The 20,248-nt window shown below is 46.4% G+C and overlaps 1 protein-coding gene across 3 annotated transcripts in view; it reads right to left on the bottom strand.

Moving 5' to 3' along the window:
• The window catches only part of ACD (ACD shelterin complex subunit and telomerase recruitment factor), a 141,986-nt gene that overhangs the window by 120,794 nt on the left and 944 nt on the right, over nt 1-20,248 (bottom strand). For all 3 annotated transcript variants that reach the window (XM_073550123.1, XM_073550121.1, XM_073550122.1), the window contains exons 2-4: nt 19,132-19,256; nt 8,090-8,220; nt 5,294-5,384 (exon numbers count right to left, since the gene is read on the bottom strand). In XM_073550123.1, coding sequence (XP_073406224.1) covers nt 5,294-5,384; nt 8,090-8,220; nt 19,132-19,239 — 330 coding nt within the window. In that variant the 5' untranslated portion in view covers nt 19,240-19,256. The remainder of the gene's footprint in view (nt 1-5,293; nt 5,385-8,089; nt 8,221-19,131; nt 19,257-20,248) is intronic.

The following is a 20,248-nucleotide window of genomic DNA, read 5'->3' as shown; positions in this document are numbered from 1 at the left end:
AAACATCCTCGGAGGGCGCATCCGAGAAAGTTTCACCTGGTTCAGGAGAAGAGCATCTGGCAGACCCGGGCCGCTGTAACGGGCTATGGGGCGAGACGACGACTAGGAGCGGTGTCCCTGTCTGGATCTTTTGCGGCCCGTGTTGGTAGGCTCCGCCGGAACTTCCTGCGGCTTGCTGGGCCCTGCGGAAGTCTGCAGGGGTAACTTATCAAGTACAGAAACCAGGGTCTGACACACCTTGGTGAGATCTGCCACAGATTGAGAGAGGAAGCCCACTCTGGAATAGGGGTCTCACTCTCACTAGGGACAGCTGAGCTCCTGAAGGGTGGGATCAATGGGGTTGCTGCAGTCCTGACAGAGAGGAGAGGACTGACCCGATGGAAATTTGCGCTTGCAAACAGAACATGCAAAGTGACTGACCACAGCTGAGGAAGAAGAGGAAGTTGGGGGGCGAGAGCGAAGTGGCTTAGAATTACACAGGGTGAACTAACCCACTAAGTAGTGCCAGACGGTTAGGGGACAGAGAGCTGAAGGAGGGTGTCAGTCTGCAGTGCAGAGCTACTCACGGCACCGGAGCGACTTCCAGCTATGTGTTCGGCTGCTTGGGGATGGCTCCTGGAAGCGCCTGGTGGATTTAGACAAGGAAAGGCGACCGGCTCTTAGGTTGTAGAAAATGGCGGCTGCCTGGGAGGAAAAAACCACGCTCTGCTGAAGTAGAGGGCGGTACAGGTGGCCGGAAAAGGTGGGCAACTGCGGCTTGGAAGCTGGGAACAGCCCGCTCGAAGCCCATAGGACGGCTTGGGGGAGTGGGCGGGACTATTCGCCGCCTCTATTCGCCTTAGTGTGGCGGTGGACGGGCAAAGACGGGCGGGAGAAAGCCCGCCCGAAGGAAGAGGCGTGACCTCGCCCAGCACAAGGCCTGAATAAAGCAGGGGCCTAAATTAGAAGCGGCGGCCGCCGAAGGGGCGCAGTGGTATCCCGCAGGCCACACTGTCGCCGCGTCATGAGCACCGCTGGCGCCGCAGTGATGACCGACGCCTAAGCCCGCGCTTGCTGACCTAGGACCCCAGGCAGGACTTTATTCTGGAGCGCTGTGGAGGAAAGGTACCTTGGATGCAGCAGGAATCAAACGTCCGTACCCCTTAGCGGACGTCCGTGCCTCCATCTCCCGACAGGCTCTGGTGGGCGAGTGGGTAGGAGGCAGAGGCTAGGATCTGTGGCCTGTACTTGTCTCAGCGTCAGAGGCTCTTGATCCTGCGGCTAGACCTATGAGTATACGGGGTGGCAGTACACGCCGTACTCATGGTCTCTTTGTGGGAGTACAGATGTGACTGCTCACTCTGTATCCCTCCGGGAACCTGTAAGGGAACAACGCACACTGAGGTAGATAGGGGTCTAATGAAAGACCCGTGTCCACCACCTACTGACACCACTTAGCTAAACTGACTAATTGAACGCCAGTCGGTGAGGTGTATACTGCGGAGGAGGAGCTAATTTTCTTATGTGCATAGTGTCAGCCTCCTAGTGGCAGCAGCATACACCCATGGTTCCTGTGTCCCCCAATGAAGCGATGGAGAAAAAACTTTACTTCCAGCAAGATTATGCTGGCGGCTGTGCAATAGAATCTCTTACCGATAGATGCTAATGCGCAAGTGCCACCACAGACACCATTTTGCTGTAGCATAATTTTTTTTTTCCTCCTGAAAAATGGAACTGGCAGCAGCGCATGCACAGTAGCATCTAGCGCTGCCACCATTTTTATGGAGGAAAATGAAATGTGGCTGCAGTAAATGGCAGCGGCGCTGCAGTAACATCTATCGTAAAGCTACAACGCATGCACCACCGTTTTGCTAGAGAAAAAAACAATTGGCTGCAGCAAAATGGTGCCAGCGGTGGAGCTTGAGCAGCAGCATCTATTGACAAGAGATAGATACTGCTGCGCAGGCGCTGCCGCCATTTCGCTGGATATAAATTTTTCTTTTTAAGCCAACACTATTATATGCAATATGTTAAATAGGAGGCAGGTCACTGAGGGATCAGTGACCTGTCATAAGCCCATACAGATGCATATGTAAGTAGAGCACCACATAAAGACCCCCCCTCAGGCCTCCCTGAAGCACAAGAATCTCATTAACTGAAAACTAAAAATGAAGATTAAACAACCACAAGACTGATTTCATCAATCAAGGTATCATTTTAATCAGTGTAAAGGCCCCGTTACATTTAGCGATGCACCAGCGATCCCGACCACGATATGACTCAGGATCGCTGGTGCATCGCTAAATGGTCGCAAGTGAGCTGCCAAGCAGGCAGATCTCACTAGCGATGCAGCAGTGGTCGGCGGTCGATACTTACCATCAGATGCAGCGATGACGTCTTCTTCCGCCCGCGTCCATGGGTCGCTCGTTGGCGCCAGCAGGAAGCCGACGATGAGAAAAGGACCAGGCCGATCTCGCGCGATCAGCGATAACCAGCGGGGGAGCTGGTCAGAGGAGAGTATCACATGTAGCGATATCGCTAGTGATATCAGTGCTGCGTCACAAAATCGGTGACGCTTTAGCGATATTGCTAGCGATATCGCTATGTGTAAAGGGCCCTTAACAGCGCCAACCTGACACTGTAGTTTGTTTAGCAAATTCCTAATGACAGGTTCACTTTAAATTAAAAAATAAACAAAAAAACCCACCATACATGTTTGTCATTTGTGTACTCATACTGTCCTGGGGAATCAGATTGCCAGGTCAGTTTTACTGTACGGTGATCAGGGTAAATAACCCCCCCAAAAAAAACAATTGTAGAATTGCATCTTTTTGTTTTGCAATTTCACTACACTTGGAATTTTTATCCTCGTTTTCCAGTACACTATATGGTAAAATCAATGGTACCATTCAAAAGTACAACTCGACCTGCAAAAAAACAAGCCCTCAAATGTTTATATTGACGAAGTTATAAAAAAGTTAAGACTCTGGAAAGGAGAGGAAAAAACAAAAACGAATAATAGCCATGGCAGATAAATATACATGACTCTTAGCTTCAGGAAGATAACAAAAGGGCAAGGACAGTGCTTCTCTTCCCTATCCATGACGTATTTTATGCAGGACTGTGGAGTCGGAATAAAATCTACTGACTTCAACTCCTAAAATATATAATAAATTGGGTACAGTAGTAAAATGCAGTATATACTGCAAATGTTTTCATAAGAATTTAGGAAAGTTATGAAATGTCCTATAAATGTCTGCTCTGTCTCGGCTCGGCTTTAGTTTAGATGAATCTGTGCTGCACTTTATGTACACTGCTCAAAAAAATAAAGGGAACAATCAAATAACACATCCTAGATCTGAATGAATGAAATATTTTCATTGAATAATTTGTTCTGTACAAAGTTGAATGTTCTGACAACAAAATGACACAATAATCATCAATGGAAATCAAATTTATTAACCAATGGAGGCCTGGATTTGGAGTCACACACAAAGTTAAAGTGGAATGTAATGTCTTTAAAACAAGTCAAGATGATGCTCAGTATTGTATGTGGCCTCCACATGCCTGTATGACCTCCCTACAACGCCTGGGCATGCTCCTGATGAGGCGGCGGTTGGTCTCCTGAGGGACCTCCTCCCAGACCTGGACTAAAGCATTCGCCAACTCCTGGATAGTCTGTGGTGCAATGTGCCGTTGGTGCGAGACATAATGTCCCAGATGTGTTCAATCGGATTCAGGTCTGAGGAACGGGCGGGCCAGTCCTTAGCTTCAATGCCTTCATCTTGCAGGAACTGCTGACACACTCCAGCCACATGAGGTCTGGCATTGTCCTGCATTAGGAGGAACCCAGGGCCAACCGCACCAGCATATGATCTCACAAGGGGTCTGAGGATCTCATCTCGGTACCTAATGGCAGTCAGGCTACCTCTGGCGAGCACATGGAGGGCTGTGCGGCCCTCCAAAGAAATGCCACCCCACACCATTAATGACCCACTGCCAAATCGGTCATGCTGAAGGATGTTGCAGGCATCAGATCGCTCTCCATGGCGTCTCCAGACTCCATCACATTTGCTCAGTGTGCACCTGCTTTCATTTGTGAAGAGCACAGGGCACCAGTGGCGAATTTGCCAAGTCTGGTGTTCTGTGGCAATTGCCAAGCATCCTGCACGGTGTTGAGCTGTGAGCACAACCCCCATCTGTGGATGTCGGGCCCTCAGACCATCCTCATGGAGTTGGTTTCTAACAGTTTGTGCAGACACATGTACATTTGTGGCCTGCTGGAGGTCATTTTGCAGTGCGCCTCCTGTTCCTCCCTGCACAAAGGTGGAGGTAGCGGTCCTGCTGCTGGGTTGTTGCCCTCCTATGGCCCCCTCTACGTCTCCTGATAGCATCCTCCAGCCTCTGGACACTACGCTGACAGACACAGCAAACTTTCTTGACACAGCTAGCATTGATGTGCCATCCTGGATGAGCTGCACTACCTGAGCCACTTGTGTTTGTTGTAGAGTCCGTCTCATGCTACCGTGAGTGTGAAAGCACAACCAACATTCAAAAGTGACCAAAACATCAGCCAGAAAGCATTGGTACTGAGATGTGGTCTGTGGTCCCCACCTGCGGAACCACTCCTTTATTGATGGTGTCTTGATAATTCCCAATAATTTCCATCTGTTTTCTATTCCATTTGCACAACAGCATGTGAAATTGATTGTCAATCAGTGTTGCTTCCTAAGTGGACAGTTTAACTTCATAGAAGTTTGATTTACTTGGAGTTATATTCTGTTGTTTAAGTGTTCCCTTTATTTTTTTGAACAGTGTACATACTCAGTAGTGAGGAAGTGCTGTGGAGTCGGGAGATTGAAGATTCGGAGGTTTGGCTTACCGACAACACAGTCCTGGTTTTAGGAGTACATGGCCAGACTATAATAAATTGTACTTTCCCTATAATCCAAAGCCTCACTTTATGGCTCCTTAATTGGGGTATAGCTTTCACAATGTGACATCCTACTTCTGACCGGGCACTGATCATCATAATAATATAAGATTATACAATGTGAAATAGGACATCAGTGCATACAGCTGCATGTATTATTTTATAAGAGCAGAAATCATGGATGACAGTCCCCAAGTGATACAAAACAAAGTTTAACAATACTGTAAAGAAAACAGACCCATAAATGAGGAATAACTTTTTTTAATAAAAATAGCATTCATAGAATAAGAAGTGATGAAACCCTTGTATAAAAGATAACGCATCTTTTGCAAACATGATATTGTGATGATGGGGTGATATAAATCTAAGCTACGCACTTACCAGATCTTCCACTGCGGTGAAACACATACAGAATTTTTTCAAAATGATGATCTTGTTCTTGATAGTCGCTAATGAAAAGTGTTCATCTTCACTAACAATGGAAAATAGTTGTCAGGCATTTAACAAACAAAATCACCAGTTTAGTAAAAATAAGTACATAGTTACACATAGGAGTACTGAAAAGGAGAACAGAGTCTTTAACAAGTTCAAGGCCAGGTCATTTATATTTAACTTTTCATAATATGTGGAGAATCATTTTTACGTTCATTTCATGTTCTCTTTTTCATACACTCTATTTGCAGTGGGAAAATGAAGGAAATGCATGTTTGTTTTTTCACATTTTTTATGACCACAAAGAAACATTTTCTACCATTTTCTGGCAAATGGCAACAATTATTTTTATATATCAGACACCTTTTTTATTTTTTTTTAGCAAGTAACAAGATATAGATTGTATGGATTGCCAGTGGCTTTTTTTGTACTATTATTTTTTTTTTCTTCTTTATCATTTATTTCACCCAATTTCCCCTTTCACTGGGGCTAGTAAATTTAGCACCAGTAACAGGGCATATTCAGCCTCCTAGCTATATAGCAGAACTAATGAAGTCTCCAATGACAGCAGTTGCTGCTCCCTCTCTACATTCAGTGGGTCCAGAGGAGCAAGCGCAGTCTGCGCTTCCTATTACTGTATTAACAGCGCTTGTTAAAGAGCGCATAGATCGTTTATAGTATATGGACAGTCAAGAATTAAGAATAAAATGAACCCTAGTTTTAATCAGTAGTTAATATTTATGTTCACATTATTAGAAACAAGTAACGTCACCCTTGTGCAAACACCAGTGTGGCCGCAATATTGCCGAAGAATGTTCCTGCCCTGTTCTAAATATACCAAATCACACTGTATTATAGGTAGGATCTGATTAGTACCTGATAAAGTTATCCCCTATCTGTCCCAGCAGTTAGACCCTCAGTGATCCCGAGATTGCGCCTCTACATTCTCATTTTGAATGAAGCAGAGGTGTTCGACCTCTGCTCCATTCAATGTCTGAGGTACTGCTGGACAAAATCAAGCGTTGTACTCGCCTCTTTCTGGTAGTTCCATTTTAAGCAGAGTGGAGTTCAAGTATGTGATGATCCACTACATTCAAGATCGGCCTGCAGTGCTGCAATCTATGGATTGCTGGGGTCTAACTGCTGGGATGGATTGGGGATAATTTTAACTTTTGACAATAACAATGTAACGTTTGGTGGAAAGCCGATCAACGCTCTTTCAAGAATTGTCCTCTTCATTGTTTACCCAGGCACAATGTACATCAGCATGGAACTAATGGGATGAGCCGGTTAATTTAGAACGATGAAACCCATGCCTTAATCAATCCGATGTATAGCTTATTAATTGTCTTGTATGAGAATTGTAAATGCTCACGGTGCGGATATGAGTGGCGTGAAATCACTATACCTAAAATGGAGCTGAGGCAGTGGCAGCACAACCGGACAAATATTGGTGCCCAAGCTTCATCTACAAAAGGCTAATGGCTACTGCAGAGGTATGAGGAGTATGTGGGTAGTCTGAACCACATCTTCCCTGCCTGTGTCCTGCAGACGATTGGACACCTTACCATCATCACAGCTGGTGCGAGGTTTAGCCTTATCACAGAGAACCCCATACCTCTGCAGTGACAAGTTTGGAAGCGAAGAAAAGACACTGAGCTCAGGGACAGAAACAGTGCACGCAGAACGGGGGCCATTAGGTACAGTAACTACACAACAGAAATGTGCCGCCATTTTTAAAGGGAATCTGTCACCCCATTTTTTGAGCATCAGCTGCTGGCACCGCCATCAGGGGCTTATCTACAGCATTCAGTAATGCTGTAGATAAGCCCCCAATGTAACCTGAAAGCTAAGAAAAATGAGTTACAGTATACTCACCGGGGGGGGGGGGGGGGGGCCCGGTCTTGGTCCGATGGGTGTTGCGGTCCAGCGCCTCTCATCTTTTAACGATGACGTCCTCTTCTTTGCTGCCTGTCGTGGCTCCTGCGCAGGCGCACTGCTCTGCCCTGTTGAGGGCAGAGCAAAATCGCGCCGGACCTCTCCCGGCGCCTGCGCACTGCAGGACTCTGCTCTACCCTAAACAGGGCAGAGCAGTGCGCCTGCGCAGGAGCCAAGACAGTCAGCAAAGAGGACGTCACCGTTAGAAGATGGGAGGCGCCAGACCGCGACACCCATCGGACCAAAACTGGACCCGGCCCGCCCCTGGGTGAGTATAATCTAACTTGTTTCTCTTATCTTTCAGGTTACATCGGGGGCTTATCTACAGCATTACAGAATGCTGTAGATAAGCCCCTGATGGCGGTGCCGGCAGCTGATAGTCCAAAAATGGGGTGACAGATTCCCTTTAATATGGGGGGAATGGAGAAACACTAACAAGTCTTTACCGTCTCACTTGGAGACATGGTTAGTTTTCAGTGACAGCAAAGAGATCTTGCAAATGAAGGCATATTTGACAGCTACAAAGCTATTCATTACACAAGGATTATGCTCTATTTGCATAAAACTAGAAAAAAAACAGATGTCATAAGAAGTCTCTGACTCAGACCTCCCTCCCCCCCATAAATTAAAACAGAGCTATGAAATCTGTCCAGAAGGAACTCCTGCAATGATAAGAGCCATTCACCCATGATTAGGGAAGTCAAAACTACAGCAGGTTGCTGCAGCAGCTCCCACTCACAAAGAGGCCGTCTTCATAAGGAACCCTTCAAAAAGGGGAAAAAAAAACAATAGTAGGAGTCTCCAGACCTTTCTAGTTTCTCTTGAGCCTCCTTGGTGATGACTGCTCTGATGTAGTACTTCTGGTCAGAAATATTGATGACAGTTTCTGGATACTGGCACGCTTCTGAATAGACTGAGCAATCTGGCATCCTCAGAAACTAAAGGGAGAGATGGTGAATTATAGCAAGGAATTTAGGCATGTTTGCAATGAATAGTGGTATGCACACAGCCTTAGATACAGGGACTGAAAGCTAAAGTTTTATTAACTTCCAAAATAGATTTAAAGGGATTTTGTCACAGCTGAAACACTAACTGTGCCCATGGCTTTTTAGACCTTTCTTCAGAAATTTCAGTAATGATTCGTGTTTTATAAAGCTGCATATATTTGGGTAAAACCAACTGAGACACATCAGCTCGCTGTACGCTAATGAACCATGTCTTCACAATCTGAGCTTCTTCAGACACCTCACTGACAGCCCAATGCAAAGCAGAGCTGTGACCGAGAAATGGAAAATCCAAGAGGGGCTCAAACTGTGAAGGGTCCAACAGTACAGGGACCGTCAATGAAGTCCAGGGGCCACGACTGTAGCTACTGAACCTGGACTAGTGTCAGCAAGTCAATGACTCTCTGGGCTAGTCCTGGTTCATTACCTACATTGACATGATGTAGAAAAGATGGATTTTTGGTTCTTACCGTAAAATCTCTTTCTTGGAGCCTTCATTGGGGGACACAGATTACCATGGGTGTATGCTGCTGCTGCTAGGAGGCTGACAATTCAAATACAAGAAAATTGGCTCCTCCTCGGCAGTATACACCCACCGACAGGCACCAAGAACCTCAGTTGGTGAGAAAGCAGTAGGAAAGGCAACGAAAAACTCTGAACATATGTACCAACCCAACAAGGGACTCAAAGACCCAACACGGTACAACTTCAACAGGGAGGGTGCTGTGTCCCCCAATGAAGGCTCCAAGAAAGAGATTTTACGGTAAGAACCAAAAATCCATTTTTCTTTATTGCTTCATTGGGGGGACACAGATTACCATGGGACGTTCTAAAGAAGTCCCAAGGGTGGGAACAGCAAAAAAGAAATGAAAGAACAGGAAGGGCTTGGGTCGGCCGGTGCGCCACCGCCGTCTGCAGAACCTTCCTACCAACAAATGCATCAGACGAGGCCTGGGTATGAACCCTGTAGAACCTCGCAAACGTGTGCAAAGACGACCAGGTAGCGGCCCTGCAAATCTGTAAAGCCGAAGCCTGGTGTCGATCGGCCCACGAAGCTCCTACAGCCCGGGTGGAGTGGGCTCTCACTCCCGGAGGTGGCCGTTTGTCCTGAAGTCGGTACGCTTCCAGAATGGTAGAACGAATCCAGCGAGCAATTGTGGACATGGATGCCGGAAGCCTTTTCCGGCGACCTTCAGAGATGACCAGCAAGGAATCGGATTGATGAAGCGAAGCGGTCTTGGCGAGATAGACCCGCAAGGCTCTAATTACATCCAGGTTGTGAAGAGATTTCTCCAGAGGGTGAGAATGAGCAGGACAAAAAGAGGGAAGAACAATATCTTCATTAATGTGGAAAGAGGATACCACTTTTGGAAGAAAGGAAGGAATGGGCCCGAGAACGACCTTATCCTGATGGAGGATCAGGTAAGGGGAATGACATGATAAAGCCACCAGCTCAGAAACTCTCCTGATGGATGTAATGGCGATCTAAAAGGTTACCCTCCATGAGAGGAGGGAAAGAGAAATGTCTTGAATAGGTTCGAACGGCGCCTTTTGGAGAGTGCTAAGGACTAGATTGAGGTCCCACGGGTCTATCGGCGAATGATGAGGAGGAGCCACATGGGCGACACCTTGGAGGAAGGTCTTAAACTTGCGGTAAAGAAGCGAGCTCTCTTTGGAAAAGAATAGACAGAGCCGAGATCTGGCCCTTGAGGGTACTGAAGGACAGACCCGCATCTAAGCCGGACTGGAGAAAACCAAGTATTGATGGAATGGAAAATGACATTGCAAAAACCTGTTTTTGATCGCACCAACGGAAAAGCCTTCCAGTACCTATGGTAAATGCGGGAAGAGGCTGGTTTTCTGGCTCTGATCATAGTCTGAATGACCTGATTGGACAAACCTGATTCTCTCAGGATCGCGGCCTCAATGGCCATGCCATTAAACTCATAGACCGAGAATTCTCGTGGTAAAGGGGGCCTTGCGAGAGAAGATCTGGACGGTCTGGAAGCCTCCAGGGGACGTCCGCGAGCATGTTCACTAGTTCTGCGTACCAAGGCCGTCTTGGCCAGTCTGGAGCCACCAGAATCACTGGGATGCCTTCCGATTTTATCTTCTTGACCACTCTTGGGATCAAGGCAAGAGGCGGAAACAGATAAGAAAGTTGGAACTGGGACCACGAAATTACTAGGGCGTCGCAAGCGACGGCTAGAGGGTCCCTGGACCTGGCTACGAAGCGCGGAACTTTGTGGTTCATCCGAGATGCCATGAGATCGACATCCAGTGAGCCCCAGCGCTGGCATATCTGATTGAAGACTGTGGGATGAAGAGCCCATTCGCCTGATGCTAGGCCCTGACGACTCAGGAAGTTGGCTGCCCAATTTTCCACCCATGGAAAGTGAACGGCGGAGATCGCCGGAAGGTAACGTTCTGTCCAACGCAATATCTATGCCACTTCTGACATTACTTGCCTGCTGCGCGTGCCGCCCTGGTGGTTTATGTACGCCACAGCCGTGGCGTTGTCTGATTGAATGCGGACTGGCTTGCCTACGAGGAGAGGCTGCCAGCGGAGAAGGGCAAGAAAGATTGCTCTGATCTCCAGGAGATTGATGGGGAGGAGAGCTTCCTGGGAATTCCAGCGTCCTTGGGCCGTTCTCTGATGGAAAACCGCTCCCCATCCTAGAAGGCTGGCATCGGTGGTGATGACTTGCCACCGAAGCGGAAGAAAGGACCTCCCTTGTACAACTGACGCTGGCATTGCCCACCAAGTCAGGGATTGCCTCACTCAGAAGGAGGAGAATGGGACGGTCCAGAGACAACGTGGTTTTGTCCCAGGCTGAGAGAAGGGACAGCTGGAGGGGGCGGAGGTGAAATTGTGCAAAGGGCACTGCTTCCATGGAAGCTACCATCTTCCCCAGAACCTTCATGCAGGTTCGAAGGGGAAAGGGCGTTGGCCGTTTTAGGGTTCGGATTCCCTTGCAAAAGGGTCGCAAATTTGTCCCTCGGAAGAAACACACGGGCTAGATTCGTGTCGAATTCCATGCCCAGAAAGGTCAGTCGCTGAGTAGGGCTCAGAATGGACCTCTTTGTTGACTAAACATCCTAGCCTGGCAAGGGTATCCAGAGTTATCTGAAGACTTTGAAGGCAGACTAGGCGGGACGACCCCTTGATCAACAGATCGTCTAAATAAGGGATAATAAGAATCCCTCTGGAACGGAGAATGGCCATGACTGTTGCCATTACCTTCGTGAAGACACGGGAAGCGGAAGCAAGGCCGAAGGGCAGGGCTGTAAATTGATAATGATTTTCCTGTATCGCAAAGCGAAGATATTTCTGATGTTGCAAACAAACCGTGACGTGAAGGTAGACATCCCGTATGTCCACAGAGCAGAGAAATTCTCTGGGTTCCATTGAGGCTATCACCGATCGAAGGGACTCCATTTTGAAGTGGAAGATCTTCACGTGGCGATTGAGCAATTTGAGGTCCAGGATTGGGCGAAGGGAGCCGTCTTTCTTCAGAACTATGAAAAGATTTGAGTAGAAACCTGAAAACCGTTCGTTTGGAGGCACGTGAACGATAACTCCGGCAGCAAGAAGGGAGGAGACGGCCTGAAAGAACCCTGGAATCTGGGACTGCTGTCTTGGAGATCGAGACAGGAAAAACGTCTGTGTGGGGGGGGGAAGCAAATTCGATTTTGTATCCGGATGAGATGATTTCCCTGACCCAAGCGTCGTCGACAACCGACAGCCAAGCGTCCCTGAAAAAGGAAAGTCTGCCTCCCACCCTGGAAAGATTTCCAGGTGGGGGTGACCCATTACTTGGAGGAAAACCTACCGGAACGGGCGCCTGAAGACCTGGAGTATTATCCTCTCGATCTCCAGCGGGGAGCGGGTTTGTAAGATGTTTTTTTCTGCTCCCGCTCCCTAGAGGCGGAAGGCCGATCTTGCTGGGCAGATCTCTCTGTGGAAGAGAAGGGACGAAAAGGCCTAAACGGCCGAAAACCTTTTCTGTTAACAAAACGTTTAGGTCGAGACTGGGGAAGAGAAGTGCTTTTACCACCAGTGGCATCGGAAATTATCTGATCCAGCTTGGCTCCAAAGAGCCTAGAACCATGGAATGGCAGGTTGGTAAGCGACTTTTTAGAAGTGGTATCTGCATTCCATGACTTTAGCCAAAGGACTCAGCGTATGGCTACTACGTTGCAGTTAGCCCTTGCTACGCTCCCGGCCGCATCCAAGGAGGCGGCCAAACGGTATTTACCCACATGAGGAGCTGCCGCTAAGATGCCCCTGCGAAGAATTTTAGCCCAAGCTGAAATTACTTTCGCCACCCAGGCGGATGCGAAAATAGGACAGGGGGAGGCGCCGGATGCCTCAAAAATTGATTTTGCCAGAGATTCTATCTGCCTGTTGGATCTTTAAGCGATGCCCCATCTGGGAGGGATAGAACCAGGGTGGATAAAAATCAATGTTTTTTTAAAAAAAAAATTAAAAAAAAAAAAAAAATATTTTACCATCCAAAGGTTCTTCCATCATGAGATAAAGCTGAGTTGTTTAACTCAGTAGAATAAAGGCTGTATATGAGTAACATTCACAATACCATGCTCTTCCAGAGGTTTCTGTAGGATTAGTGGGCAGTTTCTCTCCTATATTATCACAGACGCTCGCTTTACTTACGCAGTTCTCAAAACTGAATTTGACTCCGCCGAGGTCCCAGCCTCTTCTTCACGGCAAAAATGTTACAACATGAACAGAGTTGAGAAAAAGACCTTAATCCTATTGTTCTACAAACCTATGAATACAGAAGCAACCCCTTCAGTGCCAAGTCCAAGAAGTTAGACAATATGTTTCTGATTGTTTGGAGTGGAATAGATCTGCACAACACAAGAAGAATGTGAATCTAAGTGTGAGGAGGAGGAGGAAGGGCAAGCAGACAAGAAAATGAAAGTGAAACTTTGAGCACAATACTGCAGCATAGCCACAGACAGACAAGTCTGGATCTGTTTGTGTGTACGATCTGAGGTTTATTACATTCTTTCCTTATAATGGCAGCAGGCCGTAAAAGAGACCCAGTTTGGGAATATTTTAATGAAGCTCCTTCGCCTATCGTTAAGGCAGGCATGCGTGCAAAATGCAAACGATGCAACAAAGAGATGCAAGGCCTGGTGGCGCGAATGAGGCAACATCATGAGAAGTGCAGTGATGAAGATGACCAAAGAAACACTTCTGAACAGGCAGGATCTTCAGGTTGGTAAACATTTTTATTGAATCCTATTTCTAAAGACTGAACTGTCATGTGTGAGAAAAATTATATTTCTTATTATTACTGCATGTTACTGTCATTTGGTACAGTTATGAAGAAAAACAAATATTCCTTTTGGGGCAGGGGCAGTGATGTGTTGTGTACAATAAGCAGAAATTGTATAAACAATAAAATAACAGCATTGACTTTTTTTTGTTTAGGGGAATTCATGGATTCTGGAAACTTTTTTTTGTTTAGGGGAATTCATGGATTCTGGAAACTATCCACCTCCAAGATCACCATCATCCTGTTCTACAGTTTCAGAGTTATCCATCCAGGATAGTGCTTCATTAGCAGCATCATCATCAGACACCCACAGCCACATATCACCATCACCCAAAAGGAAGAAAAAACCTTTACCTCCTGGAACCACCATAGATAGGTTTGTGATAAGAACTAGCAGATTAGAAAAAGAGTTGATTGATGAAAAAATTGCCCAGTTTATTTATGCAACGAACTCTTCTTTCCGTCTGACTGAGAACCCACATTTCATTAATATGGTTCAGTCACTGAGACCAGGATACAGTCCACCCAGCAGAGCTGATGTTGCAGGGAAACTGCTGGATCAAGTGTATGACAGAGAAATGGAGCAATGTGCAACAGCTCTGGAGGGTAAAATTGTTAACCTAAGTATTGATGGTTGGAGTAATGTCCACAATGATCCTATTGTATGTGCTTGTATAACAACAAAAGAAGGTAAAGTCTTCCTTGCACAAACAACTGATACGTCAGGAAATGCACACACAGCAGAATACTTACAAGAAGTGGCAGTAAAAGCTATAACGACATGTGAACAAAAATTCAAATGTCTAGTACGCAGTTTGGTCACTGACAATGCTGCAAACGTATCCAAGATGAGAAGAGATTTAGAAGAGCAGGGAGGGAATACAAAGCTGCTAATAACATATGGTTGCAGTGCTCATTTGCTGCACCTCTTAGCCAAAGACTTAAGTGTTCCAGAAATAAAGGCTAATGTTGTTGAAAATGCTAAATACTTCCGTAATAATCATTTTGCTGCAGCAGCTCTGAAAAGGATGGGTGGAACCAAGCTAACGCTCCCACAAGATGTTAGATGGAACTCTGTGGTGGACTGTTTTGAGCAGTATATCAAAAACTGGCCTATTCTGATGACACTTTGTGAAGAAAATCGAGATAAAATAGATGGCACTGTCACGGCCAAAATCCTCAACATTGGGCTTAAGAGAAATGTTGAACATATGCTGAGCTTCCTGGAACCCATCTCTCAAGCTTTAAACAAAATACAGAAAAATAGCTGTTTTATTGCGGATGCTGTTGAAATTTGGAAGGAACTGAGTGAACACTTAAAAACAGAACTAAACATGGACAGAATTAAATTACAAGCAGTAAACAAACGAATGGGACAAGCACTGACTCCAGCTCATTTTTTGGCAAATATTGTCAATATCCAATATCAGGGTCAAAACCTAAGTGCTGAGGAAGAGGAGTTAGCTATGACATGGGTATCCAGCAATCATCCATCTTTAATGCCAACTATAATAAACTTCAGAGCTAAGGGGGAACCATTCAAGAAATATATGTTTGCTGAAGATATTTTAAGGAAGGTCACACCAGTAAACTGGTGGAAGTCACTTAAGCGCTTGGATTTAGAGACTGTTCAAGTAATGATTTCACTTTTAACAGCAGTAGCTTCTTCTGCAGGCGTTGAAAGAATATTCTCTTCCTTTGGACTCATTCATTCTAAATTGAGAAATCGGTTGGGACCCAATAAAGCAGGAAAGCTTGTTTTTCTTTTCCAGATTATGAATAGGAACAAAGAAGAAGATGATGATGAAGATGACGACAAGTGAGGTACAGAGGACAGCAGGGACAGTAGTATTTAAGTTTTTCATGTGTCGGCTGGGCTGACAGTCTAAGTTTCTTAAAATATATATATATTTTGTTTAGCCAAATTAGTTAACAAACATGGATGTTTGTTTAAGCAAATAACTTATGCTGTAATGTTGTTATTGTTTCAGTTGAATAAATCTATTTAAATTGTTATTAAGGTCAGGATTATTTTTTCTCCTTCCTAAGTACAACAGAACAGTGGTGTCCAAATATGAATGATTAACCCATTAAACTGGGGAGAAAAAAGTAATAAAAAGTGATTCTAAAAATCTTCATCTACTTGCATGTTAAAGTAGCAAGAACTAGTTTAGGTAGAAACTTTGATTTAAATCACTGATTTAAATCAAGCCTTACTGACTAGTGATTTAAATCGTGATTTAAATCAGATTTAAATCAAATCCACCCTGGATATAACCGTCTTAGAGGCTATGCGAGAAACAGGAGGATCCACTTCGGGAGCTTTGGTCCATTTTGTGAGCAAATCCACATCAAAGGGGTACAGCACATCTAAGTACCTGCGGCCTGAAAAGCGTTGCTCAGGGTGCTCCCAATGTTTGGATAGTGTAGTATCGAACTCTTTGTGGTTTGGAAAGGTCTGGGATGGAGGCCTTGCTCGTTTAAAGGGGACAGAACATTCCTGAGGAGGGGCCTTATCTTGCTTAATTTCAAGGGTTTGAAAGATAGCCGAAAGGAGACTATCGACCATGTCCCGTGTTTTAGATATGTTATCGGCTTCTGAACTAGATCCCGATTGGGAATCGTCGTCTGACCTAAGGTCGTCTTCTGAAGAAGGAGACGGAAACCTGGGTGAAGCAGAAGGGCCCCGCGAGCTGGAGGATGAGCTAGACAGAGCCCGCTTCCTAGAACTCCCACCTGGTCTGTCCCTCTGAAGGTCGCGGTCAGGTGTGGGCGACTCACCGTGAGAGGCGGTCGGCACACAGGTGGCTGTAGATAGTTGAGGTAAACGTTCTAGGACATGAACCAGGGACTGACAGACTTTAGTCAGATCAGAGACCGACTGAGACATTGCAACGGCCCACTCTAGGGGGGAGGTGGAGTGGCCTCCTCCCAGGAATCTGTGTGCTCCTGAGAGGCCGACATAGCTGAAGGGCTGCAGGACGGGCAGAAGGGAGACGACTGACCTGATGCCCACTTCTTTTTACAGCGTGCACAGGCGTAGTGAGTAGCGGTGGGTCTAAAACTGAGAACCCTTGAAGGGTTGAGCATAGGTAGGCTGCGCCGTATGGCCGCACGAAATAGGGAGGAAACTGCAGAGGAGAGCCAATTTTGAGCCTCAAAGCAGAACCTACCGAGAATCTGACGAGCAGCAGGACGCCGAAGTATCCCCAAGCAGCGCAGGAAGTGAAGAAAAGTTGCAGAGGAAGCTGGCTGACGAACTCGGTGGGAGGAGCTTAGCGCCAGAGCATGGTTGGATAAAGACAGCGGAGGGGCGCTGTAAGCAGGGGAGCTGACGCCCCAAAAGATAAAGGCGCCCTGTGATGGGCTAAAAAGAGCGCGAAAAAAGCGCGCTCAGATAGTGGAAATGAGCGCGCTCAGAGCGGGGAGGAAGGAGCCTTTTGAAAGTGAAAGTAACGCGGTCTCCTCCCCGCCTGAGTTTCTACACCGAGAAGATAAGATGCCTGCGGCGCCGATATATAAAGGTGATCTTGCGCTTACAACGCTCTGAAAGCCCCCCCCCCCCCCCCCCCCCCCCCGAGTGTGTAATCACCGGCTGATGTGTCCCCCTGCATAGAAAAGTGCGCGGCTGAGGATGAGGCGCGCGGCTGGCAGGGGTGGGAGATTCAAAAAGAGAATGAAACTGAAGGTGCTCCCTGAGACATGCGGGGCTGGAGGGATCGTTCAGAGTCTTACCTGACGTCCCTGAAGAGGATGACCACAGGGGCCCATGCGTAGAAGGCAGGCCGCTGGGAAAGGTCCTCTTACCCGCATCATGCAGAAGACGGTGTTAACCTCTTGCTAGAAGAGAAGGAGGTGACCACAGACGACCGCCGTCTTCCTCTCAGCCCTGTCTCGGGAGAGGGGTGAGGAGGTGTTTTGGCAAGGACCGGCCACCTGTCATCAGCCCATAGCACCTGAGGGTGATAGGGAAAAGGTCCTGCCTGCGGTACTGAAAGTTGCGATGTGGGTGACACCACACTGCTCGCTCAGCCGCCTGATACGGGAAATCAGGGTGGTACTTACACCCTGTTTCCCGACGGTGAACCTGAAAAATAAATGAGAAAAGATTAAAAACATTTGACTAAAACCCTAAAAGGAAAAAGAAATCATAACTGCGGATCTGGGAAGATCCCGGTCCGCCTCCTAGAGACACTAAGCACAAACTGAGGTTCTTGGTGCCTGTCGGTGGGTGTATACTGCCGGGGAGGAGCCAATTTTCTTGTTTTTGCATAGTGTCAGCCTCCTAGCAGCAGCAGCATACACCCATGGTAATCTGTGTCCCCCAATGAAGTGATAAAGAAAGTTAATTTTACTCCAATTTATTAAGTTATATAAAACATTACTGAAATGCCTGAATAAAGTTTTGAATGACTCAACTGATTCAAATTATTGCTAAAGAAAAAAAACAATAAAAACAATTAGTCTAAGTGCACACGTACCGGAACTCTCGCGGAAATTACCGCGAGAATTCCGGAATTCCAGTCCGCGGGAAAATCGCATTTTAAATTCCCGTGATTTTCCCGCGGAAAAACTAGCATTTTGCAAGCGTAATTAGCTTGCAAAATGCTAGCGTTCTCCAAGCGATCTGTAGCATCGCTTGGAGAACTGATTGACAGGTTGGTCACACTCGTCAAACATAGTGTTTGACGAGTGTGACCAACTTTTTACTACTGAGGCCGCCTATGCAGCATCAATAGTAAAAGATAAAATGTAAAAAAAAAAATAAAAAACGGTGTTATTCTTACCTTCCGACGTCCCGCGCATCCGTTCCCAGTAATCCTTTGCGAAAATGCCTGCGATGACGTCAGTTCTCGCGGGATCGCGACGTCTCGCGGTTATTCGCGATGACGTCGCGCGAATGACCGCGAGACTTCACGATCCCGCGAGATCGGACGCCATCGCGGGCATTTTCGCAAAGGACTACTGGGAACGGGAGCGTGAAGAGAAGCGGGAAGGCTGCGCGGGACGCCGGAGGGTGAGAATAACAATATTTTTTATTTTTAAATTCTTTTTTTTACAGGGATATGGTACCCAAAGCCCGGAGGACAGTCTCCTCTCCTCCGGACCATGGGTACCATCCGCAAATGTTCTGCTTACTTTCCGCATGTTGTGCACAGCCACATGCGGGAAATAAGTGGAACAATGCATTCCTATGGGTGCGGGATCGCCGCGATTCCGCAAATTAATGAGCATGCTGCGGTTTTTACCGCGAAGCGATTCCGCCGCGGTAAAAACCGCAGCATTAGCACAGCATTGCGGAATCCCATAGGAATGCATGGGATGCTTATTTTTCGCGGCAAAATCACGCGGTTAAAACAGCCGCGGAAACGCGAAAAAAACGCCACGTGTGAACCCAGCCTAAGGCGTTGTTGTAGTATGCCACGTTATTGGACACAGTAACAAGGAGGAGAGTCAAGAAAGAGAACGTACATAGACCATTACTTGTGCTGCGTGTCCGAATTATTTGGAACAAATCATGAAATCTTACACAACCTACCTCCACTACCTGACCGGGGACTGGCTTTTGCTTATCAGCTGTACTGTCATAATTAGCAATGCAGTCAATGATCCAGGGGTAACCGATTAAGGAATGATATCCCGCCATATCTGCTGTTCAATGACCTAGATATATATATAAAAAAAAAAACAAAAACAAAAAAAAACACACACACCAAATAATTATCAGAGGTAACCGAAAATAACATTCAATTATTTGCCAGGGGAATGTTATCTCATATTAATAGATATTCTTCAGTGACTTATAGGAGTTGTCTACTAGTAGGACAACCCCTCCTCATTCCACATGATAAAATAACAGCACCTGCATGCATCTCCTGGCCGGAAGCGTTCCAGCGGCGTCAGCACATGCGTTCCCGATTCTCACGTGAGCTTGTTACGACACGTGAGCCCTGCACGCAATCAGTACTGGCGTCACGGGCCCCTCCATCAGATGTATAGTTAATCAAGAGGACGTGAGCTGCCCGCACCGGCTATAGATCACTTATACGGCCGAGGAAGAGACAGTGATGCGTGACCATTACAGACCCTCAGAGTGTCATAAGATGCTCCACATGAAGCAGGGCAGGACAAAAGCGATTGTGTGGCCGCCAAGCAGGACCAAAGAAGCCCACTGGACTGGACCGCTCCATTTGGGGGATTAGAAAAGGCATTTTTTGTGATACTCAGAGGGATTGGGGATTTATGTACAGACTGGTACATGGGTGTAAAAGAGGTATTGACAGTGGTGGCCTTAGTTTGCATTGGGAAAACCAATGAAAAGTTCCCTTAATTTGGACAAAAAAACAAAAAACATTGCATTTTTCAGGGTTTTTTTCCCCCCAAGTATTTTTCCGTGGGAAGACCATGGCCAAAAAAGTTGTTAACTTGGGGTTTTTCACTGACTTTGACATCTGAATGTATTTTACACCAGTATTTGGGGGGAAAACCCATCTTCATGAATTTGCTTATTGTATGCAAAAAAAGAAAAAAAAAAGCCTGCACACATTACACCTCCCTTAGGCTATGTTCACACATTGCATTTTTGCTGTGGATTTATTTAATGTAAAATTTAAGCTGTGTTTAAGATGCTTACAAAAAAGCAGGTTTTACTTAGG

Source organism: Dendrobates tinctorius, unplaced genomic scaffold, assembly GCF_039654945.1.
Source record: "Dendrobates tinctorius isolate UK_male_01 unplaced genomic scaffold, ASM3965494v1 ptg000163l, whole genome shotgun sequence".
Taxonomy (NCBI): domain Eukaryota; kingdom Metazoa; phylum Chordata; class Amphibia; order Anura; family Dendrobatidae; genus Dendrobates; species Dendrobates tinctorius.
Note: the sequence above shows the minus strand (reverse complement) of the source record. Positions and strands in the feature narration are given on the sequence as shown.